At 42.2% G+C, this 26,199-nt stretch overlaps 5 protein-coding genes across 7 annotated transcripts; 3 read left to right on the plus strand and 2 right to left on the minus strand.

Annotated features, from left to right (window-relative positions):
- Nucleotides 1-1,881: 1,881 nt before the first annotated feature.
- blzf1 (basic leucine zipper nuclear factor 1) lies at nt 1,882-8,000 on the plus strand. Of its 2 annotated transcripts, none has more exons than XM_048235573.1 (7): nt 1,882-2,408; nt 2,909-3,016; nt 3,156-3,610; nt 4,828-5,027; nt 5,394-5,522; nt 5,981-6,206; nt 6,621-8,000. In XM_048235573.1, the coding sequence occupies exons 2-7, from the start codon at nt 2,992-2,994 to the stop codon at nt 6,804-6,806; spliced, it is 1,221 nt and encodes a 406-aa protein (XP_048091530.1). In that variant the 5' UTR covers nt 1,882-2,408; nt 2,909-2,991; the 3' UTR covers nt 6,807-8,000. The 2 variants fall into 2 exon arrangements, with proteins under 2 accessions (XP_048091530.1, XP_048091531.1); XM_048235574.1 differs by lacking the exon at nt 1,882-2,408 and adding an exon at nt 2,492-2,735.
- Nucleotides 8,001-10,279: 2,279 nt separating this feature from the next.
- On the minus strand, nt 10,280-12,356 carry trmt10c (tRNA methyltransferase 10C, mitochondrial RNase P subunit). Its single transcript, XM_048234875.1, has one exon. The coding sequence runs from the start codon at nt 12,045-12,047 to the stop codon at nt 10,593-10,595; it is 1,455 nt and encodes a 484-aa protein (XP_048090832.1). The 5' UTR covers nt 12,048-12,356; the 3' UTR covers nt 10,280-10,592.
- A 205-nt stretch (nt 12,357-12,561) lies between these two features.
- Nucleotides 12,562-13,568, plus strand: txnl4b (thioredoxin-like 4B). The gene is made up of 3 exons (XM_048235048.1): nt 12,562-12,733; nt 12,898-13,049; nt 13,190-13,568. The coding sequence occupies exons 1-3, from the start codon at nt 12,602-12,604 to the stop codon at nt 13,353-13,355; spliced, it is 450 nt and encodes a 149-aa protein (XP_048091005.1). The 5' UTR covers nt 12,562-12,601; the 3' UTR covers nt 13,356-13,568.
- A 12-nt stretch (nt 13,569-13,580) lies between these two features.
- Nucleotides 13,581-16,182, minus strand: si:ch73-41e3.7 (uncharacterized protein LOC572312 homolog). 2 transcript variants are annotated; one of them, XM_048235047.1, is made up of 3 exons: nt 16,143-16,153; nt 15,420-15,941; nt 13,581-14,195 (listed from the first exon to the last, which is right to left on the minus strand). In XM_048235047.1, the coding sequence occupies exons 2-3, from the start codon at nt 15,921-15,923 to the stop codon at nt 13,758-13,760; spliced, it is 942 nt and encodes a 313-aa protein (XP_048091004.1). In that variant the 5' UTR covers nt 15,924-15,941; nt 16,143-16,153; the 3' UTR covers nt 13,581-13,757. The 2 variants fall into 2 exon arrangements, with proteins under 2 accessions (XP_048091004.1, XP_048091003.1); XM_048235046.1 differs by having other exon boundaries at nt 13,582-14,195; nt 15,420-15,946; nt 16,143-16,182.
- Nucleotides 16,183-23,713: 7,531 nt separating this feature from the next.
- mrpl16 (mitochondrial ribosomal protein L16) lies at nt 23,714-26,083 on the plus strand. The gene is made up of 5 exons (XM_048235412.1): nt 23,714-23,927; nt 24,088-24,159; nt 24,311-24,462; nt 24,600-24,893; nt 25,574-26,083. Exons 1-5 carry the CDS (start codon nt 23,864-23,866, stop codon nt 25,763-25,765), a joined length of 774 nt encoding a protein of 257 aa, XP_048091369.1. The 5' UTR covers nt 23,714-23,863; the 3' UTR covers nt 25,766-26,083.
- Nucleotides 26,084-26,199: the final 116 nt, after the last annotated feature.

Raw genomic sequence — 26,199 nt, forward strand, 5'->3', positions numbered from 1 at the left:
AAGCGTCCATTGTTTTTTCAACCCACTTTTAACTTCCAACAAAATTACGTCTCACTGCAATGATCGCCATCTAGTGGATAAAGCGACTACTTCTCGCCAATACTGAAAATGCAGCCATGATGATGATGATGAATATTTATTTTGGCTTTCTTTTAATCCTACTGATTTTCATTTTTACCGGGGGCAAATCACAAATGAGTGATTATGAGCCAGGTTGATGTGGGCCCTTGAGACCAACATACCATAAAAGATTCACAGAGAACTGTGTCTGCCCTACCCTCCTTTCGGGGTCCAGTCCAGCGGGGGCTGCAGATGAAAACGAAAAAATGACGGTTCCATGCTATCCATGTGGGGGTACATGCTCACCAAGTTTTGTGTACCCGGTCTTTCAGTGTCCGGGGAATCCTTGTTGGCGTCGTCACTAAATGTGCACATAAATTATTTTATTGTAAGGCCCCCATGAACGAAAGTACACAAAACTTGGCATGCATTCAGAGGGTGTCATAATGATCCTACACTTTTAATTTCGTGCAGTTTTGACCTTGTCAGCCAGAGATATTGAGATGAAAACACCTAATTTTTGCTTTTAATTTTTAACTAGGTGGCGCTATACATGAAATAAGTGGTAATGGGATGGGTTGACATGCCCCTTAAGACCAACATACAAAAAAAAGGTGGACCTCCTAGGCCCTACGGTTCTCGAGATATTCACAGAAAACTGTCTCCGGCCACCTACAGGCCAGTTGGTGTATAGTAACATAAATTAATTTATTGTGTGGCCCCCATGAACGGAATTCCACAAAACTTGGCGTGCATACAGAGGGTGTCATAATGATCCTACACTTCCAATTTCGTGCAGTTTTGACTATGTTAGGTCACAGATACCTTCAATTACACCACCTCATTTTTACTTTTTGTGTTTAACTAGGTGGCGCTATACATGAAATGAGTGGTTATGGAATGGGTTGACATGGCCCCTTGAGATCAACATACAAAAAAAAAAAATGGTCCTCCTAAACCCTACGGTTTTCGAGATATTCACAGAAAACTGTGTCTGCCCTACCCTCCTTTCGGGGTCCAATTCAGCGGGGGGCTACAGATCAAAACGAAAAAACGATGGTTCCATGCTATCCATGTGGGGTTACATGTCCACCAAGTTTCGTGTACCCGGTCTTTCAGTGTCCCGGGAATCATTGACGGAAATTTGGGCATCGCGAAAAAAAAAAAAAGAAAAAAATTCTGACTAAACCTATATGTTCGCCGCTTCGCTGCGCGGCGGTCATAATAAGTAAATATAAATAAGTATAAGTAAATAATTATTTTATAGCACATTTACACAGCTTACACAGACCAAAGCTCTTTTTTCAAAACAGAAAGAAAAATAAAATAAAATAAAAGTAAATCAAAATAAAATACACATACTTCTACACATTAAACAAGGAACAGTAGGACACAGAAAACGAGCATAGCATGTTCGGGCAGAGAAGGCCAGAGAGAACAGGTGGGCCTGGATTTAAAGTACCCTTCGAATCCAGATTTCTTGCAGGAGCACAACATAAATTTGCTCAGCGAGAGACTCTGGCAATGAGTAATAATGCACGTTACTTTTGCCCCTTGCATTGCGGGAAACCAATCACATCTGTATCTGATATAGGCGGACCAGAGGCGAGCTAAAGAGATGACAGTCGTAGTATTATCCAATTGCATCGAAGTCCGGAATCAGTCAGTTAACATTGGTTGTTTAGCGTTATCCAATTGCGTGCAGTCAGATTTTCAAATGCATGCTTGGTGCCGCCCCTCAAGTTGGGCCATTACATTATTAGTAGCCAGACCCTTAATCTTTCGGATTTGGGGAATCTCCAGGCTAGATTTAAAGTGATGGAGAGGGTAATCCTTATATAAGGTGGCAGCTGATTCCACAAGCGTGGAGCAGCGACTGCAAAGGCTTTATCGCCTTTTTGCCTTAGCTGAAAGCAGAGGATATGGAGAAGGTCTTTGTTGCCAAAAGACCTGGGGGCTGAATGGGGCAGTATGAGGTCAGAGATGGAAATTGGGGCCATAATATTAGGCATGCAAATATCAAATATATTATGCTGCCTTTCCCAGCAGTAATGCCATATTACATGGTATGCTACTGCATTTTAGGAAGCATCCTGTGACAAATTATTTTATTTTGAAATTGAATTTGTACGTTTGTTGAATCCCATAAACTTGAAACTGAATGGACAAGTAGTCTAACCCTGGCTGCAGTGTGCAGGCACTAGGACTAGGACACTAGGTGGCGATACTGCTCTGAGATGTGCAGAGCCGTGGAGATGTGCGTGAGTGCGCGAGTGAGTTGGACGCCAACAATATCCGGTAAACAAAGATGGCGACTGCTAACTTCAACAGATTGTCGTAGTTATCATGTAAGTTGGGTTATTGTTTATTCCCTTTGGTAAAACATGTGCTTAGTGCTATATTTTCGCAGATATGGTACATCATAGCAGCCATCCCAGCATGGCAAATGTTGGTTATGGTATCGTTATATCGTATAAAGTAACATAAAAGATCATGTGTTGCTAGCTAGCCGACGTATCGTTAACTTTAGAACTAGCTCTCTAAACATAACGGCGAAAGAAAACAAATACTTAATGGAATACCTAGCCAAGAGGGAACCGGACTCAGGGCTAATAGATGCCATTTCCTGTTGATGTGGCATGAAGAACACTAACATGACAATGTTTTTCTAGAAGGTGGAGTTAACGTTACCTAACTAGCAAGCTAGGCTTTAATGATTTTGGCAGCTTTCTTGGCATATTCGTTTAAATGGATTGGTGGCGATAGATGACATTGGACATATTCAGACACTGTACCATAAATTGTTTTGGTTAACGTTGCCTTTTTTTTTATTTTTTATCTTTGTCAGGGATTATTTAAACTGAAACCAACTGTGTGTCGACAACGTACACCCCTCTCCCCTATCTGCGAAGTACCCGATTCATCACAGTTATGTCTACAGAAGTCATCATGAAAGGTAGGAAGTCTCCTGTATCTCTCAGTAGACTGTAAACAAACTTGTATACCAGACCTGACGGTAGCCAATCACTTGAGAGACTGTGTCTCATCCAATCCCATTCCTTGATCCCAACCCTGATAACATGGCCTCTTTTCAGCCTCTTCCACTGTGTCCATCCGTGGACCCGGAGATGGTATGGAGATGGACAAGCCGGTGCTGGCCCCGGAGATCTCCACGGAGATACCACTGCTGAAAGTGGCCACCCCGAGAGTGAGTCCTCGGCGGGCTGCCCTGCTGGCACCAGCACCAACACCGCCTCAGGCTCCTGGCGTGTTGCACCTTGGCAAAGTGAGCCGCGAGGCTTGCACAGAGGTGGAAGCCATCCGTATTGTGGTTCCGCGAGCCGCCATCAGCAGGAGCACACGGGCCGGACCCCATGAGGAGGGGAGGGGAGACTATGGGAGAGGTGAGAAGGGGTCGCCCCTGCATGGGGAGGACCACTCCTCCGACCTGCTGGAGTGGAAGAATGCCATGGAGAAGCTGCAGAACTCAGAGCGCAGGCTGCTGCAGGATAAAGAGGGTCTGTCCAACCAGTTACGGGTGCAAACTGAGGTGAGGAAGTGGATTGGGCTCATTACATACATGGAAATTCTTCTGAATAGTACGGAGATGGCCTACTGGTTAGCACTTTGGACCTGTAACCGGAGGGTTGCCGGTTCGTACCCCGACCAGTAGGTATGGCTGAAGTGCCCTTGAGCAAGGCACCTAACCCCTCACTGCTCCCCGAGCGCTGCTGTTGATGCAGGCAGCTCACTGCGCCAGGATTAGTGTGTGCTTCACCTCACTGTGTGTACACTGTGTGCTGTGTGTGTTTCACTAATTCACGGATTGGGATAAATGCAGAGACCAAATTTCCCTCACGGGATCAAAAGAGTATATATACTTATACTTATAGTAACTGTTAAACTTCAGCTTCACTATTAACCCATTAAGACCGGATGCACCTTACAAGTGTTTCTCCCTTTAAGGCCGGATGTGCCGTCGGAGTGTTTCTGATCAGGTGTTTCAGGTTTTAGCAGGTGGTTTTCAGAAAATGCTTAGGTTTTAGAGAGCCTTTTTAAGGGGCGTTCTAGGTCTTAATGGTTAAGTGGGTCAGTTATAATCATTATATTATGATAATGGTTATATTTATTGCAGTGGACTATCATTAATTCATTAATCATTGACACACGCACAATCATATGCTTAAATTATGCATTGTTTTGTTATTGTCGATTTCCTATTCTGTGTTATGCATTGGTTAAAAGCATCTGCTAAACTCATAAACCTAGGGGGATGATGCATGGGGCAACTTTTTGAGGAATGTTGCTGGGCAACCACATAACCAGTTGCATATGTGCTCTGATTGGATGATCATGATAATTTGCTTACTCACTCCAGCCAATATATCAATGTCAATATCAATGGGAATGTACCTAAACAATACTCATGGAACTCATTAGAATATAGGCCAACAACATTGCTCAACAAGTTCCCCTGTGTATCATCAGTGTTATAGTAATAATTGTTGAACTCTCATTATTCGGCTTGTGCCTTGAATAGAAATGAAATATGCCCGGCAATTAGAGCAATGGGCCTTTTTCCACAGGAACAGTAGGGCATGTACAGGTGTTTGTGTAATGACATTTACTAAGATTCTGATTCTACTCTGCTTAAATTTAACAGAAATTTCATTAATTCATTAGCAATGTCTGTTCTTGCCTACTACTTTGTGTCAGAGTGGCTACTGCTATATAGGTCTAATAAACTAACTGTGCCTTTATCTGTAGGTGAACAGAGAGCTGAAGAAGCTGTTGGTGGCGTCGGTGGGGGACGACCTGCAGTATCACTTTGAGCGGCTGGCGCGGGAGAAGAACCAGCTGATCCTGGAGAACGAGGCCCTGGGCCGCAACCTGGCGCACACGGCAGAGCAGCTGGAGAGGATGAGCATCCAGTGTGACGTCTGGAGGAGCAAGTTCCTCGCCAGCAGGTGTGTGGGTGTGGGTGTGGTTGTACTCGTACTCGTGTGTGTTTGTATTCATGTGTGGGAGTGTGAGTTCAGGTACATAACATGTGGCACCAGATATTCAAGTTTTTGTACACTGGACAGAGAAAATGTTATAATCTATCTGTGTTTTCATGAGTATCTGAGACAAAGCTCCCATGAAGGCCAGTAGTTGTAGTTGTTCTCATAACATTCTTATAACAAAACCATACAGTATCAGTGATGCTTCGTCTGTTTTATGTGGCTTATGTTGGATCATCCTGATTTGCCAAATTGGCTGTCAGTTTGTTTTTTGCAGGTTTCCCAATTACAGAAATTCATAGTTCTCATGATGTCTTGGTTTTGATGTAGAGTGATGGCTGAAGAACTGACCAATGCTAGAGCTGCTCTTCAGAGACAGACCAGAGACGCTCAGAGCGCCATCCAGGACCTCCTGAATGAGAGAGAGGAGTTCTCCAGGGACATGGTGCACACACACAGGTATATCATATATTTTATGCCATAATTTAACTGTGTAACATCATTTATAGTGTGATCTTGTGGATAGATGTGTTTTGATGGACACTAGCAAGGATAATGGTCTTGTGGTTAGATTTTTTTGTTTTGACTGATGTTTGCAATGTACAATGATTACAAAAACCCTGTTGTGTTTTTGTTATGGCTGCCACTGATAAAGACTGAGAAAATGTAATTTAGCTAATGACTGATGCCACTAATGTTGATGACTGATTGACTGACTGTTGATGACTGATTGAATGACAGATTATTTATTTGACTGATTGACTTTAGAATAACATCTGTTTGACTAGGAGCGATAGTGAGGATTTTTTGGTTGGATGTGTCGACTAGGCTCGAACACAGGTGGGCCCCTGATTAGATGGGTGTTGACTGACATGCTCACATTGGTGTTGATGACTTCATGACGCTATGATTGACAGATCTCTAGAGCAGCTGCTGGTATCACTACAGTGGGGTCGTCAGCAGACCTACTACCCCAGTGCTCAGCCGCTGAGCACGGGGGAGCTGGCTGTGACCAACCGCAAGCTGGCCGATGCCATCAACTCCCACTTACTGGGCAATGTGGGAGGCGGCAGAAGCAGTAGCCCCAAGAGCAACCCGAGTTCGGAGCTGTGCAACACGCCCGCAGAGAAGATGGCTGAAAAGGTACAATAGACTTTTCTTTTTGTTTATTTTGCTTCTGATAAAAAGTTGGCACTGCTATTGGTAAGCTTTTAAGGTCCAGTATAACCTGTAGTGAGATGGCTGAGAAGGTGCGACATTACTGGCAAATGACTTAGCTGGTGCCAAATATTATCCTGTACTAAGCCAAATTATGTGTGTATAGCTCACAGTATTGGTTAACTGTAGAATGGCTTATGATTTTATCTGTTGAAATTCAGGTTTACATAAGTCAGTCACTGTCTCTGCACTGGTTGTTGCTTTGGGTGAAAAACGCAGCTTTGTTTTGAAAAGGCATTTAAAGCAGCTATGAAAATTCAGGTCTGGGAAAAGTCATGGAATTTTACATTTGATTTAGAGTGGGAGCCCTGAAGTTCATCTTTCCTTGCCTCGTTACAGGTGCTTCGGACTCTGGACCCTATATCTGGCGTGGAAATCAAGGGTGAAGACGACTCGCCTGACTCGCCGCCTTCATCCTTCCTGCCTAATAAGAAAAGCATAGGACGGTTCCACCCGTACACACGATACGAGAACATCACTTTCAACTGCTGTGAGCGCTGCAGTGGAGAACTGCTGGTGCTATAGAGGGGGCCCAGACAGTTTGCTTTCCCCGCTAAAGGAATAGGTTGCAGACAGACTGTTGTTGGAGGTATGTAGAGTGCTAGTGTCATACCATGTGCTCAAGAGACTCAAAGGTACATTGATTCTTGGCTTCATTTTCTTCTCAGCACTAGTTTCGCTCGAGAAAAATCAAAGCCTATACACATTACATCCATTGCTTTTCATGGTGTTGATGGAATTTTTGTGCGACATGAAATAGGATAGGGTAGTAATTGGACGAGTGCAGAATACTCACAAATTTGATTTGGGGAAAAAACATTTGTATTTCATTAGTGTAATTTGAACCAGTTCTTGTAAAAATTTCAGGGTGAGTGTGTATGTTGCCAGGCTTCAAGAGTGTGAACTCTCAGATACTACACCAAAACTCTGAACAATTCCCAAATTACCGTACTATCCATTGGATCACTACTTGGTTCCTGTTTGTAACCAAAGAGCGTTATTAGTGGAAAAACTCAAGCATTCCTGGGTGTAGCGAGGCTGATGTTTGATTAGTTGTACTGCCCAGGTCAACATGAACCTTATTGCAATATGAAAAAGGCATACTTGAAAAGGGGTGCTGCTGTAGAGAGATTGATTTTAGATTAACACGTTTTACTTGAAATGTCTAAAAAGTTTGTATTATGGCTGCAAAATTGTAAACTGTTTTACAATTTATTATTATATTATGTTTTTAAGTGATCTGTGTGAATTTAATATGACAATGGCTGTATTTATTAAGACATATATCAGTGGAACTACATTTGTCACTTTTATCAAGCATTTTATTTGGGTATAATAATAGAAGTGGTATTTGCTGTACGATATGATGCACAGCTGTGTTTTTATTTTTTTCCCTAATGCTTTTACACTGAATTGAATCCCAAAGTGATTATCACTTGTCATTTCATATTTCTAATACTTTGGGTAATGGTTTTGACATTTTATGGTGCAAGAATTTTTTTTTTTTCAGTTTGATAAAAGTATAAAGTGATCATTTGCACAAATAAGACCACACAAGAGTGAGGATTCTTAACAGGAGTCTATCATTATTGGAGGAAGTGATGTCACACTTTGTGATGCCTTGATGTGTGAGCTGTATTGAAACAGTTTAATACAGCATAATCTCAAATCTCGGATTTTGTGTTATCTTTGAGACCAAAATAAATTGATTGTGGTAAATAGTTGTTTGTCTTATACTTAATATAATACAAATCCCACTTCTCTGGATTAAAGTGTAACTCCGGAGTAGAAACAACCTAGGGTCCTTTTACAGTAGTTAACAACTTCAAACTTTTGATTGAGAGCAAAATTACATGAATTGGTGACGTTTTGAGCAAGACCGTATTTGCATTGTCACTGAATGGGCTTACAGTGATGCTAACAGGGCAAGGTGCCATGTAGCTATCTTATGCCACTAATGCTCAAAATATAATTATACTTCTGTGGTGAGGGTTTCTACAGACAAACCGAAGTATTGTAAACTTTGAATGTGTACAGAGAGATTATAACAAGGCCTGTTTCTGTAGGAAGAAAATTCCATGACTTCCTGGTCCGGTATCGTCAAATCAGCGGGCGCGTTTGATCGAATCAGCGCTGCGCAAATCTGGCATGGTTGTATTGAAAGATTCTGCCAGATCTGCGCAGAGTTGCAAGATCAAACCAAAAACGGCATCAATTAACGTCATTTTGCTCTCAATCAAAAGTTTGAAGTTGTTAACTACCATAAAAAGACCCTAGGTTGTTTTTACTCCGGAGTTACATTTTAATTCATAATTAGTAATTCATGGTAACCTGGATTACAGATTACCTGACCGAGCGACCACAGTTCGTCAGACTGAAGAACTGTCTCTCTGACACTGTGATCTGCAGCACCGGAGCGCCACAGGGAACTGTGCTCTCTCCAGTCCTGTTCACCCTGTACACATCTGACTTTGCTACAACACTGAGTCATGCCACATGCAGAAGTTTTCTGATGATACTGCAATTGTGGGGTGTATCAGGAACGGGCAGGAGGAGGAGTACAGGAGCCTGGTGGAGGACTTTGTGCAATGGTGCAAACTCAATCATCTTCAACTTAACACTTCAAAGACCAAGGAGATGGTGGTGGATTTCCGCAGGTCTAAGCCCACTCTACTACCAGTTCACATTGATGGGGTCAATGTGGAGGTGGTTAGCACCTACAAGTATCTGGGTCTCCACCTGGACAATAAACTGGACTGGTCAGCCAACACTGATGCACTCTACAAGAAAGGGCAGAGCAGGCTGTACTTCCTGAGGCTGCGGTCCTTCAATGTGTGCAGTAAGCTCCTCAGGATGTTCTACCAGTCTGTTGTTGCCAGCGTCCTCTTCTATGCAGTAGTATGCTGGGGTGGAAGCACAAGGAAGAAGGATGTGGGGTGAATTGACAGGCTGGTAAGGAAAGCTGGCTCTGTAGTGGGAGCTGAACTGGAGTGTATCACTTCACTATCTGACAAAAGGACCCTGAACAAACTGATTAACATCTTGGACAATGAGGGTCACCCACTCCACAGCACTATTGTTAAACAGAAGAGCCTGATCAGCTGGAGACTTCGCTCACTGCCTTGCACAACTGACAGACTGAGAAAGTCATTTGTCCCCAGGGCCATTGAACTGTTCAATGCCTCACTTAAGGGAAGAGGAGAGATAGACTTCTCTGCATAGTCTGTCTGCCTCTTCATCCCCTCCATGTTTGGTACTGTCTGTCCACTAGCCACTTGTACCACTGTCTTTATGCCTCACTGCGTGCTATATTAGCACATTAGCACATATGCATAACCCCCCCCCCCCCCTCCATGCCACAGCCGAACTGTGGCCACACTTATACATTTTCTTAAATAGTTAAATATATAGACTTCCTTTTACTTTATTTCTGCATTGTTGCACTGTTGACTTACTCATTTGCACTATCACCATGACCACTATCACCATTGCACTACCACCATGACACTCATTCACACAGAGCACCTTAGAGCACCTTACCATACCTTACTATGCACAGAGAATCACAGGCTCAGTCCCTGCCTCAGTCATTGCAAGCCTCTGATTTATTAATCACCACTATGTGGATACTGTTTTTAGAATTGATTTAGATTAAGTGTTAGTATAATTTGTAATTTTGTTATTTGTATTTTAGTATATTTTTATATATTGTATTAAGTGTTAGTATAATTTGTATTTTAGTATATTTAGCATATTCTTTATCTTCTACTGTCCTTACTACTTAGTTGTGTTTTTATATTATATACTTTAATTACTCTTCTGCTGTTAAAGAATGTGTTTGTCTTGTATGTATGCTGCTGAGACCTTGAATTTCCCCTGGGGATCAATAAAGTCTATCTATCTATCTATCTATCTATGTTCTCTACAACATGCAACACTGCATAAGAGGGTCTGTGCAAAGTACTGCTATTACAATGATGCAATACAGACAGAAGACATCAGCAATATCCTTTTAATGGGCTTTCACTGGTCTAACACATTTCTTGAATGTTGGCATAAACATTTTAGTTAGTGCAGCACTAATAGCATAGACAATGTCCCACCCTTTCCATGAGGTTTTCAGAAATCAATCAAGATTTCCCCACACAATAATATCCAGATGACTGATATCCTAACAAAGTGATTTAACATCGATGATGACTTATGAAGGTCCATGGGTTGAGATCTTAGTTCCAGTGCATTGCTTTGTTTTTGTGTAAGTATATGGATGACACTTGTACACAAGTTCCTGATAGCAATACCATTCAATGGTTACTCTTCCCACCAGTTCTTTCTGGCCTTCTGAGTGTCAGAGCGTGCAGCCCCCTTACTTTTCAGTACATTTATTATTGGGCTCTGAAGAGGAGCTTTACCTTCCGCTCTACCTTTAGAGCGTTGTTTGCTGATGAACAAGTTTTTTAACTCTCTATTTGCCTGTATTGTGTCTCTCCCCTCTGCACCCTTGAAGTCAGTACTGCCCTTCTTGGCAGAGTAGAAGCCGGCGTGCTTCCTCTGGGGCACAAACTTCAAGGCCTCCATCCAACTTCCGGTCTCCTTGACGGCCATCAGAATGCGGAATATCCGATCTAAGCTCAGGTTCTTGGTACCACATTCCCAGTGCAAATGCTCATCCAGTGGCAAACGCGCAGTGGTCAGCTTCAGACGCTTGGCATTGGCCAAAGAGACTCCGGGCAGGTTAGAGCGGTCCACCAAGGCCCCGATGATGTACACCTTGTTGTGATCAAAGGTGCGGAGCACGTTGGGCGAATCAGCTGTCAAGTACACCAGCTGTTCACGAGGGAACATGTCAATGTGTTGCTGGGGGGAGGTGGTAATTAGGAGGTTCTCCCATGCTTCAGTACTGTAGCGTTTGAGTAGTTCCTTGTGGTAGGCACCTTCGGGATTGAGGTTGCAGAAGTGCAAGTGAAATGGTTCTACAGAACGTCGGTTACAGCCTTCAGTCTCCAATAGTTGGTTGATTGTGTTTTCTATCTCACGCCGTGTCATCTGCGGTTCATAGCTCATGTCAAACACCAGCGGCTGGCCAAACCGCATAGCCTGCGCACCCTGCCAGCCAATTAGTCGGTCAAGAGACCGCTGCCAGTAGTGGAGAATAAAAGTGTTCTTTAGCTTGCTGCTGCCTTCTTCATCATCACCCTCTTCTTTGCTCATCTCCTCCTTTTTGGCCAACCACTCCATCTTCTTCTTTTCTTGTTTCTCCTTGTTGGCCTTCTTGTAACCTTCTTTGATGGACAGGAATTTTAAGTACTTTTTCTTTGCAGACTTGGAGGTGAGATCAGCTACAATCTCTAGCTGTTCGTTCGTAATGTCCTCTGGCACTTTCTTTCCTGCCTGACGCCACATCTCCACCATTTCACGGGTAGCTTCCAGTGGGGGATCCTGGCTCATCTCCCTGGCCTCTCCTTGGACGGTATCATCGTCACTGGTCCTTGACGTCTCTTCTTCTGCCACCTGAGACCTCATTACGGATTTCCAGATGTCCAAGTCCAACTTCTCTTTTTCTTCGTCTTTGGGCTGATGCACATCTTTCCACTTCGGCCAACTTGTGCTGAGAGACCGTGTAGGGTTTTGGAGGTGGTTGAGTGAAGACGCGAAGTTTGCAGATGGCGACAGATACCTTTTCTTTAAAACTAATCTTGGAGGCAAAGAATGACAACACTGTCGCAATTCATTCAGCAGAGATAACTTCGCGAATCTCATGCTCATGACTGAACATGTACGTGATTAACAGCCTGTGAAGTAAAGGTAGGCAGCAAATTGGTTCCGACTTCTACTGCTAGCAAAGAAGCTAGTTATCTTTGATTTAGAAACTTGTACATCCAACTTTAGTTTGGTGTGGTGACCTCGTGTGTAAGACTTGGGTGCAAGCAGTTGTGTAATAGTACATAAAGAAAACTCAAAAGATTCACCGCTAATATGATGCACTGTGTCCCGTTGTGCTCATGCTTCCATGGAAGGTCACGTTGGTCATCAGTGCATCTGGTTTCTCTAACCGTGGGGAAACAACTTGCTTACGTACACATCATATTCTCTTACATGCACTTCATATATATGTGATCAAATCCGATTTGTTTAGATACAGGATGTAACTTGTGATACCTGTAATATAAATATATTTCTACAACACGTAATGCCACATACAGAAAATATCTGTAAGCCTACTTTAAAAAGATCCCAATTTGTACACGGAAACTTGATATTGTTGCACAGAAGAAAACGCGCATCGGATGTTATGACAGACAGTGTATCATTTTGCAGTTATGAGTTTATTTCTTCCTAAGTTGTCTTGCAAGAAAGACATCGATACAGTCATTAAAACTGTTGCTGAAAAGGTTCTGGTTCTACGTTTTGGAAGAGATGATGATGTGATATGCATGCAACTAGATGAAATTGTAAGTAAACGTAGCCTAACGTTTGCAAACTACTGTAATGCATGAATGCTAATCTTACCCACAATATGTGTTTGTCTTAGACTACGTAAAAGCCTTACCAGCTCAGTCGAATCTGATTATTTCGGTAGCCTATGCTGATAACGCGTTCCATTTTCTGTCACTAGCTGTCAAAAACATCCCATGATTTAAGCAACATGGCTGCTATCTATATTGTGGATGTGGACAAGGCACCTATCTATTCTCGCTATTTTGACATCAGTTTCATCCCCTCAACGGTGTTCTTCTTCAACGGACAACATATGAAAGTTGACTACGGGTGAGACATGGAGACAAAGCGGGCAAATTTGATGGACGTTTTTATAGACAATGGTTTTCGACACGTGTTGATCCAACTCCTGACGATGTGTTGGGTCAGGTTGTAGCGTTACCCTGATCTCTTTCGTACTCTTTCCAAAGGTCTCCAGATCACACGAAGTTTGTGGGGAGCTTCAAAACCAAGCAAGACTTCATGGATCTCATCGAGGTGATCTATCGTGGAGCCATGAGAGGAAAGCTAATTGTTCAGAGCCCGATAGACCCCAGAAATATCCCCAAGTACAATCTACTCTACCATGGCATCTAGGGTAGGGTAACAGAATGGACAAACGGGTCAATTTGATGCTGGTGGTGAGAGTTTTGTTTCCCATGGAAACAACAAAATATGACATGATGTTTGAGTTTCTTCTTGTGTCAGAATAAGTGGCCAAATATTTATGGCTCTAATCAAGGATTGAGTTTTTTTACTTGCATTTTTTGGTTGTGTTGATATACTAATGAAATAAAAGGTTTGCATTACTATTCTTTTATTCATGATTGTTGATGTGGCATCCCCACACACAACAAATATCACCAATTTACTTCCAGATGCATAATAATGCAAAAGTGAAAGAAAATAATTTTATACTCCTTAAGACAGGATTTCATCTGTTGATGTACTGCATATTTGATAATAGCCCAAACATATTTCTTTTTAAATATTAGTGTCTTATTTACTGGGGTGGTTGCCAGCTCTGATGTCCCTTTCCTGGGCCAGGCACATACTCCTGCTCCTGGTGACGATGCTGAAGGGAGTGGGTGGTGCTCTGGGTCTTATCGCCTTGGTAAAGAACCGAAACACTGACTCCATGCAGGTAGCAGGTGCGCTGTCGTGGCATAGAGTGCCGGCAGAGAGCTGCATGCCAGCTCTTAGGGTGCCCACGGGTCCGTTCAGGGGTTTACTGCTAAGCACCCACCTCCTAGAGTGGGCACGCAGCCACCCGCGCCCATCCGCCCTCAGGGGCTGGTGCCACACGTTGTGGGAGGAGTCTATGAAGGCAACTGCTGACACACGGCTCTCTACTGCCTCTGCTCGCCGACACAGCAGGTCCACAAACGCCAGTCCACCGTAACCATGAGCAACCATCACTATATGTTCAGCAGCACTCTGGAAGATTTGTTAAAAGTCAAAGCAATACATTGCCACAGTTATATACAATGCTGTGTGTGTGTGTGTGTGAGTTACAACTGCAAATATCAAATGTGCAACAAACACTTTGGGTCATAATTAAATTGACAGACTGAGTGCAAAGTGTCTTGAGCATGACCATGTGGGAGCATTCAACTGACCCACCAGCTTTCTTTACTTTACTATCTGGTATGTGTATTTTTTTTAGTCCTTTCCTGCTATGCATACCTGACTGGACTTGTCAGTGGCACTCTATTGTGTGAGAACACCTGATGTGGCTAATCAAGACTATGATAATTACACGACTTTAATCAGGTGTGCTCGAAACTGGGTGTGTTCCACTAAATTTAAGTGGCATAGAACACAGCTAGTTATGAAGAGCAAGGGAAAGATTAAGGGTCTCTGCAAATATCAAATGTGCAACAAACACTTTGGGTCATAATTAAATTGACAGACTGAGTGCAAAGTGTCTTGAGCATGACCATGTGGGAGCATTCAACTGACCCACCAGCTTTGGGATCTGGCTCATGGCATTAAAGGTAAACTATGCAGTATTGGCAATTTCCTTACTGTTTTCTCAGTTTTTGCTTCTTTTTCGCTGGCTCTGTCATGACGAATGTCTGAGAAACTCCATCACTACCTTTTTCTAGCCGGTGCCTGCAATTCGCTACACTCGTTATACTTCCTGACACTGAGGCCGTCGGCCCGCCGGCCCACAGTTGCAAGGGTGTTTTTTCCGCTTACAGGCGCTAGGGGGAAGCGAGACGGCCACCATTCAACCCGAAAAAAGTCATATAACCATTCCAAGGACTCTGAAGCTGTTAAATGAAGGTAAATTAAGCTAAAAAAAAACTTGCATATTAAGCTAAAAAACCTGCATAGTGTGCCTTTAACTTAGCAAATCGATTTTGTCTCATTAAATATAATTACTATTAGACTTTGTTGGTTGCCTGTCATTTCAATTAGGGCCCTTTGTGTTGTAATATAAATAAGGTTTCTAGGCCAAGTATACTTGCGTATACAAGAAATTTGGTCTCTGCATTTATCCCATCCGTGAATTAGTGAACACACAGAGCACACAGTGAACACACAGTGAGGTGAAGCACACACTAACCCAGAGCAGTGAGCTGCCTTGCTACAGCGGCGCTCATATGTTGTGTGGAATGTGGAAAACAAGGTGTTAAAAAAGAAAGTGTGATTAACCTGGGAGATCAGGCAGTCCCAGACACGGCAGACATGCTCCTCAGATGACAGCCCTCCCTCGTTTGGATTCATGAGCAGCACACCCCAGCTCTCGCTTATGGCCCAGAGCACGTAGAGAATCTGACCGCCTCTCCTAAGGCCCTCACGGACCACCATCCTCCAGCTCCACACTCCGCAGCGTATGGTGCCTGTGTCCTGAACCAGCACCAACAGGGCCCTCTTGTTCTGCAGCGCTCCAGGACTCATGTACACAAAGCCCTCGTTGTGGGGCAGAAAGGCCCTTTGCAGCTGCAGGTGGTGCTCGAGGATGTTGTAGACATATGTGGTGATGAAGCTGCAAAGAGTTGCCTGCTCTCTTTGGGTGCTCTGGACGTCGTGGCAGTTAAAGCGGAAAACATACAATTCTCCTGTGACCTTATGGCACAGAAGGCCATCCTTTGTGAAGCAATAAGGGAATCCAGACAGACTCTGGTTGTTGTGGTCGATGTTAGATCCAAACTCCATTCTGCTTTGCTGGAACACCTGAACTATGAGAAATCAAGAGTTAATAGGTCTCCAAGAACTGGGCAAACAATTTAACTTGCAATTTAAGTGCAGTTGTAGAAGGAAAATGTAAGATGTTCTATAATCAAATTTGTCACAGTGCTATAATGTGCCAAAACCACAGGCCTAAGCCCTCCTCTGGTATGTGTGTTTTTTTTAGTCCTTTCCTGCTATGCATACCTGACTGGACTTGTCAGTGGCACTCTATTGTGTGAGAACACCTGATGTGGCTAATCAAGACTATGATAATTACACGACTTTAATCAGGTGTGCTCGAAACTGGGTGTGTTCCACTAAATTTAAGTGGCATAGAACACAGCTAGTTATGAAGAGCAAGGGAAAGATTAAGGGTCTCTGGATTAAATTATTTGTTAAATGAGGGGGTAGTATAGTCAGGGATGGGCAAAATACATCAGAATGTGTCTTAAAATAAAATACCAAATACCCTCATTTGAAATGTATCAAAATAGACTACAAAATACTGTAGCCATATTACATATCAAAATAAAATACTGTATTTTTGTATTTTAAAAATACTCAAAATAATTCTTTAGAGGGAGCATGGAATCACTTTGTAAATCAGCTTTTGTATCCCAAACATTTAGCCTATTAAAACTAACTAGATGTACCACAAAGCGGTACAAAATATGACCGCCACTCAGTCCTGCACATTCTCTCTGCAAAAATAAATCACGCTTATCAATGTCTCCTACTCCATCCCCTACTCTTGCAACTTTTGTGTATCTGAATGAGTATGTGCATGTGTGTGTTTGCTTTTGGGTATATGTGTGCTTCTCTGTGTGTGAGTTTTGACTTGTGAGTGTTTGTGTGAGGGTAATGGTGTGTGTGTGTGTGTGTGTGTGTGTGTGTGTGTGTATAGATAGATAGATAGATAGATAGATAGATAGATAGATAGATAGATAGATAGATAGATAGATAGATACTTTATTGATCCCCAGGGGAAATTCAAGGTCTCAGTAGCATACAGACAACATACACACATTCACTAACAGCAGAAAAAGTAATTAAAAGTATACAATATAAAAACACAACTAAGCAATAAGGACAGTAGAAGATAAAGAATATTAGCCTAGAAATCTAGACGCGCCCCTAGCGGAAGCAAATTACATTTGCTGCCAGGGCTAGTCTAGCAACTCTCCGTTGGCTTGTGAGCTCCAGAAATCGAAACTAAATCAGGCCAATGAAATTGTGTATAGAGTCGTTAGGTGGGCTTAACATAATGATTGATGGCAGAGTTGCAACGGTTTGGCTTGAATTCCCTGCTACTTGAAAACAAATAAGATGGATGTTGCTGCTGGCGAACAGTGTGACACGAGTTAAGCTTTTGTTAAGTTGGCAAACGTTTGAACTAGCCAACTAGCTCTGCTGGTGGGAAACGCATGGGACTCATAGCGCTGCCGCTGTCCTATTGCATGCAGAGGGAATTTGAAAGACAACTGATTATCCCGCCCCTTGGACTGAGCACTGCGAACGGTGAGTTTCCAGACCCTACATTTTAATGTGGGTCTGGCTCGTCAGGCTAAAAGAATATACTAAATATACTAAAATACAAATTATACTAACTAACACTTAATCTAAATCAATTCTAAAAACAGTGTCCACATAGTGATGATTAATCAATCAAGAGGTGCTTGCAATGACTGAGGCAGGGACTGAGCCTGCGATTCTCTGTGCATAGTAAGGTAAGGTAAGGTGCTCTGTTTGAGTGAGTGTCATGGTGATAGTACAAATGAGTAAGTCCAACAGATCAACAGTGCAAGAATAAAGTCTATATATCTATATATATAACTATTTTAAGAAAAGGTATACAGTGTGGCCACAGTTCGGCTGTGGCATGGAGGGAGGGGTTATGCATAGCCTATGTGCTAATGTGCTAATATAGCACGCAAACAGTGAGGCAGAAAGACAGTGGTAAAAAGTGGCTAGTGGACAGACAGTATCCAAACATGGAGGGGGTGAAGAGGCAGACAGACTATGCAGAGAAGTCTCTCTCTCCTCTTCTCTTAAGTGAAGCATTGAACAGTTCAATGGCCCTGGGGACAAATGACTTCCTCAGTCTGTCTGTTGTGCAAGTGTGTGTGTGCGTGTGTCTGCTTGCCTGCATGTGTGTGTGTGTTTTATGTGTCTGTGTATGTGTATGTTCACTTGTGAGTGTGTGTGTGTGGGGGGTGTGTGTGTGTGTGCCTGCTTGCCTGCATGCCATGTGTGTGTTTTTACATGTGTGTGCTTGTTTGTTTGTGGGTGTGCGTGTGTGCATTTGTGTATGTGTGCGTGTATGTGTTTGTGTTTATGTGTGTGTGTGTACGTGCGTGTGCTTGTGTGCATGCCTGTGTGTGTGCATGCGTGTGAGTCTGTGCGTGCGTGCCTGTGTGTGTGCGTATGCCTGCATGTCTACTGTATGTGTATGTGTGTGCATGTGTCTTTATGTGTGTGTTAGTGTGTGTGTGTGTGTGTGCATGCATGCATGTGTGTGAGTGTGTGCGTACCTTTGTGTCTGTGTGTGTTTATGCATGTGTGTGTGTGTGTGTGTGTGTGCCTGCATGTGTGTGAATGTATCTTTATGTGTGTGTTTGCATGTGTTCATGAGTGCGTGTGTGTGTGTGCATGCATGCATAGTGTACAGTCACTAAGTGTACACATATATTCATTTATTGTATGGTCCCCCATGAAAAAAAATCCACAAAACTTGGCATGCATTCAGAGGGTGTCTTAATGATCCTTCACATTCCGTGCCGTTTTGAACCTGTCAGACAAAGATACCTGCGATTACAATGCCTCATTTTGTCATTTTTAACTGAGTGGTACAATCAAATGAGTGGATATGGGATGGGTTGACATGGCCCCTGGAGGCCAACATATAAAAAAATGATCATCCTAGGCCCTACGGTTCTCGAGATATTCACAGAAAACTGTGTCCGCCCTACCCTCCTTTCAGGGGGTCCAGTCTGGCAGGTGCCGGGAATCGTTGACACAAAATTACTGAAGAAAAGGCCGTCATAAGGCTACATAATTATGGAATATCACACACCAGAAATTCCAAAACAGTTTAAAAGTTCTAAACAGGCAAACTTATGAGCAGGGATGAATTACTGTACGGGCCTAATGGGCCGAGGGGCCAAAGTGTTCAGGGAGCCTTAAAGCCCAAGCCTCTGTGTGAAATCGCTACTATGTTTTTCACCCCTGATATCTGAATAGGGACCCTCATTCAAATAACATTGGTTATATTATTCACCCTGATATCTAAATGGAGCCCCTCAGTCAAATAACACGTCACGCTAAGTGTGATAATCATGCTTTGTAATTGGCATCTTTTTTCACAACAAGATGCCTTAAATATGTTGATGGTTTTATTTGTCTCAATCTGTCCATTTCTTTGCACAAAACTTGCCAGAAGTCATAACCTAAATGTAATTCTCCCCCATTAATTAAGAGACAGGTCTGCTGAAAAACTGCTGGTTTCATCTCAAGCATGCAGGTATGAACGCATTTACAGATGCGTTTCTTTATGTAGCCAGTCGCCGACATAACCTGGGAGATCAAACGACAAAAACAGAATATGTGGTTATATTTCACAACTTTTGCGATGTACTGGAAAAGGCTGGCAAGTTTCCTTAAAACTTATGTTTCTTTCTCAATTATAGACACTATGATGTCTCACAGAATGCTATTAGTCTAGATGGAAATAGGGGTCCCTGGCTTTTTTTTATGCCACCTGATTTTTTTTAAATCCTTAAAGTGCCTTAATCTTAATCTGCCAGTACCAAGCTGAAATGTCCCAAAGGCTTCATTTTTAACCCTTTGCTGCACCCGACCGGGTGCAGCAAAGGGTTAAAAAAATATATAGAAGGAAAAATATATAGAAAATATATAGAAAGTATATATACTTTCTATATAAAGAAAATATATAGAAAGTATATAACATTTGAAGTAAACAACATACAGAGACAAATTAACACATTTCCCATACAATTCTGACCAGGAATTTTATGGAATGGTTATTTTTGACATTTGACAATATATTGACCCTATTTCTGGACAAAAATAGCAAAAAATGATACCAAAGATGTGTAATCAACTATTTTTTTGTTTTCCTAAGCGCATAGGGTGATTTTTTCTTTCACAACCTGTTATTTCTTCATCATTCAAGTGTCTATTTTAAGATTATTTTTAACCCTTTGCACCAAACCTGAAAAATCTAAATATGATAACTTTTGATGTAAACAACTTACAGATCCAAAAGGACACATTTTTTAATACTCTAACCCAGGGAAAATTGTTATTTGTTGTATTTTACAACATCTTGACCATCTATGGTCATTGTGGAAGTGTGTTGTAGGGGGCAGGATGATTTCATCAGAACCTTTCTATCTATCTTGGAAGCCATTCAAGTGTTAACAGTCATTATAAACACACCCAAATCAGGACTATGCATGTTCAACGAGGATGTGTCCACATAAAGCATATTTCTTTCATGAGCAAGGAATTATTAGATCAGCTATTTCTCTTGAAAAACACACTACATGAATGAGACCAGGCAGTTCTTGGCATGCTCATGATGCTTTTTGGAATTGTTTTAGAAGCTGTCAAATTTCCTGGATGTTGCCAGGAGTGACTGAGTGAGCACTCTTGTTTCTCAAAAAAGTAACTCTCCAGAGTAGAGCTAAAGAAACATGCATCTCCACATAGCGTACTAAAACACAACAATGAGTTTAGAAGTAATAAGACATAGGCCTACAGTTCAATTCTGCGAGAGTGTAGATAATTGAGAAACTTTATTTCTTTCTTATTACTGCTAAATGTATTGTGCTTGTATAGGCTATGTGGAGATGCATTTGGCAGGTTATGAGGTTATGATGAAATCATCCTGCGCCCTACAATACACTTCCACAATGACCATGTATGAACATGTGGGTCTTGGCACTGCTCTCAGAATTTCATACAGGCTAAAACGACTGCTCAGACGACTGAACTCCCAAGAGAAGATGGATCATTATCATTATTATAGTGAACAGAAACAGTGCAGTGCAGTAGTAAGTGGTAATCATTCAAATCACCGTCCCTAATGATCAGTGGTGGAATGTAACGAAGTACAAATACTTTGTTACTGTAGCCTACTTAAAGGAGAATTCCGGTGTGATATTAACCTAAAGTGTATTGAAACATGATACCAACTGTGAACGTATGTCTCATAGCCCATCTCGGCTTGTCCCCTGCACTCCAAAATCTGGCGCTAGTTAGCCGATGCTACCAACAGCTTTTTCAATGGTGGTGCTTCGGCATCGGGCTAGCCATGCAAATAAATCACTGTTTTACACCATTTACGACGCTCAATGTATCTCCACACTTCATTGGTAGACCAGTACCTTCTTCCAGTAGCAGCAACTGGAATCCATGCATTTCCACAGAATTATTTTTGGAATCTGATCTCTTATCATACCTGTTCATTCTTACTGTCGTCGCCGATTTATCGCGGACTAAATTCAAGATGGCTGCAAACACTAAACTTCGTGAAGATACTGTCTGTATAAATCGTCTTGTAAGTAAACGACCAGTGCTTTTTCAAAGTTCTCAATGTCTCGTTTTAAATGTCAGGGCCCTCGGAAGTCTACCAATGAAGTGTGGAGATACATTGAGCGTCGTAAATGGTGTAAAACAGTGATTTATTTGCATGGCTAGGCCTAATGCCGAAGCACCACCATTCAAAAGCTGTTGGTAGCATCGGGCTAACTAGCCAGATTTTGGAGTGCAGGGGACAAGCCGAGATGGGCTATGAGACATACGTTCACACTCGGTATCATCTTTCAACACACTTTAGGTCAATATCACACCGGAATTCTCCTTTAAGTACATTTTCCACGTATCTGTACTTTGATTAAGTAGAATCTATACATGGATTTCTGCAAGAGGCAGAAAGCACCATAGAGCAGTACCCAGACAGCACAATTATTATGGCTCAGATTTGGCCCAAAACTGGCTTGCCGTTTTGGTAAAGCTCTGGGTGGATGTATGGGCCCTAAATGGCCCAAATTGGGCATGCCAAAATCAACCAAAAGTAGGCCAAAGCTCACCCAAAACCAATTTTGGATTTCCAAACTATAGCCAGGTCCCAAAAAGAATCCTAAATCCCCATAATCCAGCTAAACTGTAGTATAAGTATATACTCTTTTGATCCTGTGAGGGAAATTTGGTCTCTGCATTTATCCCAATCCATGAATTTGTGAAACACACTCAGCACAGTGAACACAGTGAGGTGAAGCACACACTAATCCTGGCGCAGTGAGCTGCCTGCTACAACAGCGGCGCTCGGGGAGCAGTGAGGGGTTAGGTGGCCAGTAGGCCACGGCTGCCCCATAACTGACCCTAAATGATACCATAATTGTGCCACATGTTTGCTTTTACATAGAAATTATTTATTTATTTAATTTATACAAGCATCTGTATGCGTATATTGCTGGTAATTGTGACTTTATTGCTGATTTAATGGTTATAGTCTAGGTTCACTATATACTTAAAGGTGCTCTAAGTGATGCTGGGTAACGTCACTTCTGTTGACTTTCAAACAAAACAGAGAGCTAACTCGCTAATTCCTCCCCCTCCCTCCTGCTCCTGTGCAATTGAAACTCCTAAACGCGCATCTAGTCTGTGATCTGCTGGAACAGGTTGTTATGTTTTAAGGAGCTTTATTATATGTTTTGGTAGATGGGGTGCTGGGTGGCTGGGTTGCTGGATGGCTGGGTAGCTGGGTGCTGGATAGCTGGGCAACTGGTGGCTGGGTAGCTGGGTAACTGGACAGCTGGGTGGCTGGGCAGCTGGATGGCAGGGGTGCTGGGTAGCTGGGTGGCTGAGTGCTGTATGGCTGGGTAGCTAAGCTAGGTGCTGGTTAAACCCTGTTAAACTTTGTACTCTCGTGTTTTGCTTAAAGACATTTAACTCTGCAGATCACCCTAGTAGATAACCAGAATTACAGTCCCCAGAATTATAAGTCAGAATGTAAACATGGGCCACAGATAGTAATAACACACAATAACATTAGCCTAAAACTAACTAGCCTACAGCCCATAGGCCTATTGCTTTTATTAGATTAAGAAAATGCATCGTTATGCAAATAATTTTACCTTTAATACTTAAAGTACATTTTAAAGCAGGCACTTTTTACTTTTACTTAAGTAGGGTTGTAATTGTGGTACTTTTACTAGAGTAAATATTTTTCTGGTTATTTGTACTTTTACTTAAAGATGCCATGTGTAATATCTGCCAAAAATCAATTCATACTCCACATTCCATAAAAGATGGGGGCAGTATACCTCCAGAAAGTGAGTTGGTCTACCCTAGAGTAACAACCGAGAAACGTGTATTGCAGTTTAGCTGGCGGTTATGTTGCCCGCATACCGCCTCCCATGGCCGAAACTGGTATTAAGACACCTGTCAGGTTGTGGCTAGTAATTTAGCATGCTAATTCTGGTTGATATCTCTGCAGCTCTATACCTTGGCATTTTTTTAATGACATCATCGCCCTTATTTCTTCTCATTCGTTTGATGCAGCTCATTTTTTGGATATTTTTACTTCAATTCTTACACATGGCACCTGTAAGTACTGAGTTTCAGTACTTCCTCCACCACTGCTAATGATGCATTACAGACTTCTGCATAAAAAAAAATCTTGAATATCTCCAACCAAAATACGTTTACAAGTCGGGAACAAAAAAAATCAGGCTTGTGTTTCAGATCGAGTCCTTTTACATACGAACCGGAAGTACGGCGATGGCGACCTTGTTGAAAGCATGAAAATGAATACTGTAAACCGTTCAAATACATTGTAACGTGCATTTATACTTTATCATTTTTAAATTAATTCTACACATTGTTTAGTTGTTGTAGCCATGTTTGCCAGCCTCAGAACTGCGTTCTGTGGATTGGCAATTGGCAGGACAACAGGATGTTCAGGTAAGTTATAACGTTAGCCCGCTAAGTTAACGTTACCCAGTACCTCACGTATGTTAGTATTTTTCGCTGCCAAATTAAGCAACTTGATTACAAATTCAGAATCATTCTGTAAACGTGCAACAATGTAACAGTGTCATGCGCAAGTGTTACGTATTTGCAGGTGGAGCGTTGACCCATATGAAAGTGCTATCTGTGGGACTGAAGACTTATGAAGTACCTCCAGACTATGCTGGTAATCTATCATTTCAATTACATGTATTTTCTTACCCTAACTTAAGTATTCTATATGGTTACACATTTCTACTTTCTGTGGTTAACCTGAAATCATCATGATGTGTCATGAATCATAATCATGAATGTGATTTGATGCTCCACTCCTACAGATGTGGTGTTACCTGAGAAACCGAAATTGAAATTCATCAATAAAGTGCCCAATCTCAAAAAGGCAAAGAAAGAGATGAAGAGAATGAAGGACATCCAGGGCCCTACAAAGGGAGCTGACAAATTCACTGGGAAGGGTCAATATGGCATTGTTGTGAGTCCTATACATAGATTGTGCAACTAAGTGTTTTTGATGCAAAGTACGAATATGAACATAATCAGATTTACATGCATTTCAAAGTTTTATAGGTATGAAATGGGTCATAAATTGACACAGCTGCTCTTTTTTAGGCCCTTGGAGGAGGCTTCCTGCACTGGGGTCATATAGAAATGATGAGGTTGAGCATAAACCGGCGTATGGATCCACGAACAACCTTCGCCAACTGGCGTATCAACGCCCCATATAAACCAATCACTCGCAAGGGCCTTGGCCAGCGAATGGGAGGGGGCAAAGGTGCCATTGACCACTATGTCTCGCCAGTGCGTGCTGGCCGCCTGGTGCTGGAGATGGGAGGTAGAATCGAGCTTGGGGAGGTGGAACCTGTGCTCAAGGAAGTGGCCAAGAAGCTACCGTTCCCTGCCAAGGTTGGTTGACTGTCTGATATCAATTTGTGGCAATGAAGCATGATCTTATCTTGGTTGTCTGCCCTTTCCATGTCTGCGCTTAAAAAACATTTAGTGATCTTCAAAAAGCTAAAGAAAAGAAGGGTGTTTAGAGTAACATAATGTAGAAATTCCCCTTTTTGTCAATTTTAAATGTACCGGAGTACCCATTTAGCACTAAGGGGGTTTCTACTTAGTCTAAAATCAATGAAAATGGTTACGCTCCTACCTACAACAACAATGTCATAGACTCCATTCTCCTTATTGACTAGTTGCACGAAAGGCTCTCGGTGGGCTCGTTTGTTTCCTGTGGAGCCAGGTGTTTGAACCTGAATGTAGTTTGTGTCTACACGTCCTTTATCGTAGCGTGCTTCACTAGGTGCCACACCCAACCGGGTCCGTGTAGACACTAATTACATTCAGACTCAACATTAATGATGAAAACAGTTCTAAGTGACACCAAACTTTTGAATGGTATTATATATATACCGTATATATAAGTGATGCAAAGATGGTTTCTGAATTAGCTTGGTTAATACTAGCTCAATATTGAGGCAAGTGATTGTACCAAATATAGTAACCAAGCTAATTCAGAAACCATCTTTGCATCACTTAAATGCTGAATATCCCACTGACCTAGCCTGTGAATTCTGTTCCTGTAGGTTGTGAGCAGGGAAAGTTTGGCTGCCTTGCACAAGGAGCAGGAGGACAGGGCAACGAATAATCAGAATCCCTGGACCTTTGAACAGATTGCCAAGGGAAACATGATGGGGATTCGGAAGGTCCTAAGCCCCTCCGATCTGCACAACCATGGCCGCTATGCTGGAAAGTTCTATTACCCAGACAGGGTCTGAACTGCTGACCTTGCACTTGTGTAAACCCAAGGGAGAGAGGCAACCAAAGGCAGATTGCAATGGACTTGAAACACTCTTTCATTTGTGATTTACCTCCAGTGTGGTAATGTAAATGTACATGAAGTCATAAACCGTCAGATGGTGATACATGAACAAATACCGCTGCCGACTGGACTGGACTAGATCCTCTGTCTCTAGGACCCATGTGGAGAGAAAGATTTTATCTAACATCTATCATTGTTGTGATATCATTTTCATTCACCACAGATGATGACTTACCAATAAAAGATGTCTCACCAATAAAAGATATACAAAGTTCGTTTCTGTGCATGACCATCACTGTGTTTTTAACGATGTTTTATTATGTTCATTGACAAGATATACATTATTTGCCACTGTGAAACACGGATCTGCAAATGTTGACGTAAACAGTG

The sequence above is a fragment of the Alosa alosa genome, chromosome 23 (assembly GCF_017589495.1).
Source record: "Alosa alosa isolate M-15738 ecotype Scorff River chromosome 23, AALO_Geno_1.1, whole genome shotgun sequence".
NCBI lineage: Eukaryota > Metazoa > Chordata > Actinopteri > Clupeiformes > Clupeidae > Alosa > Alosa alosa.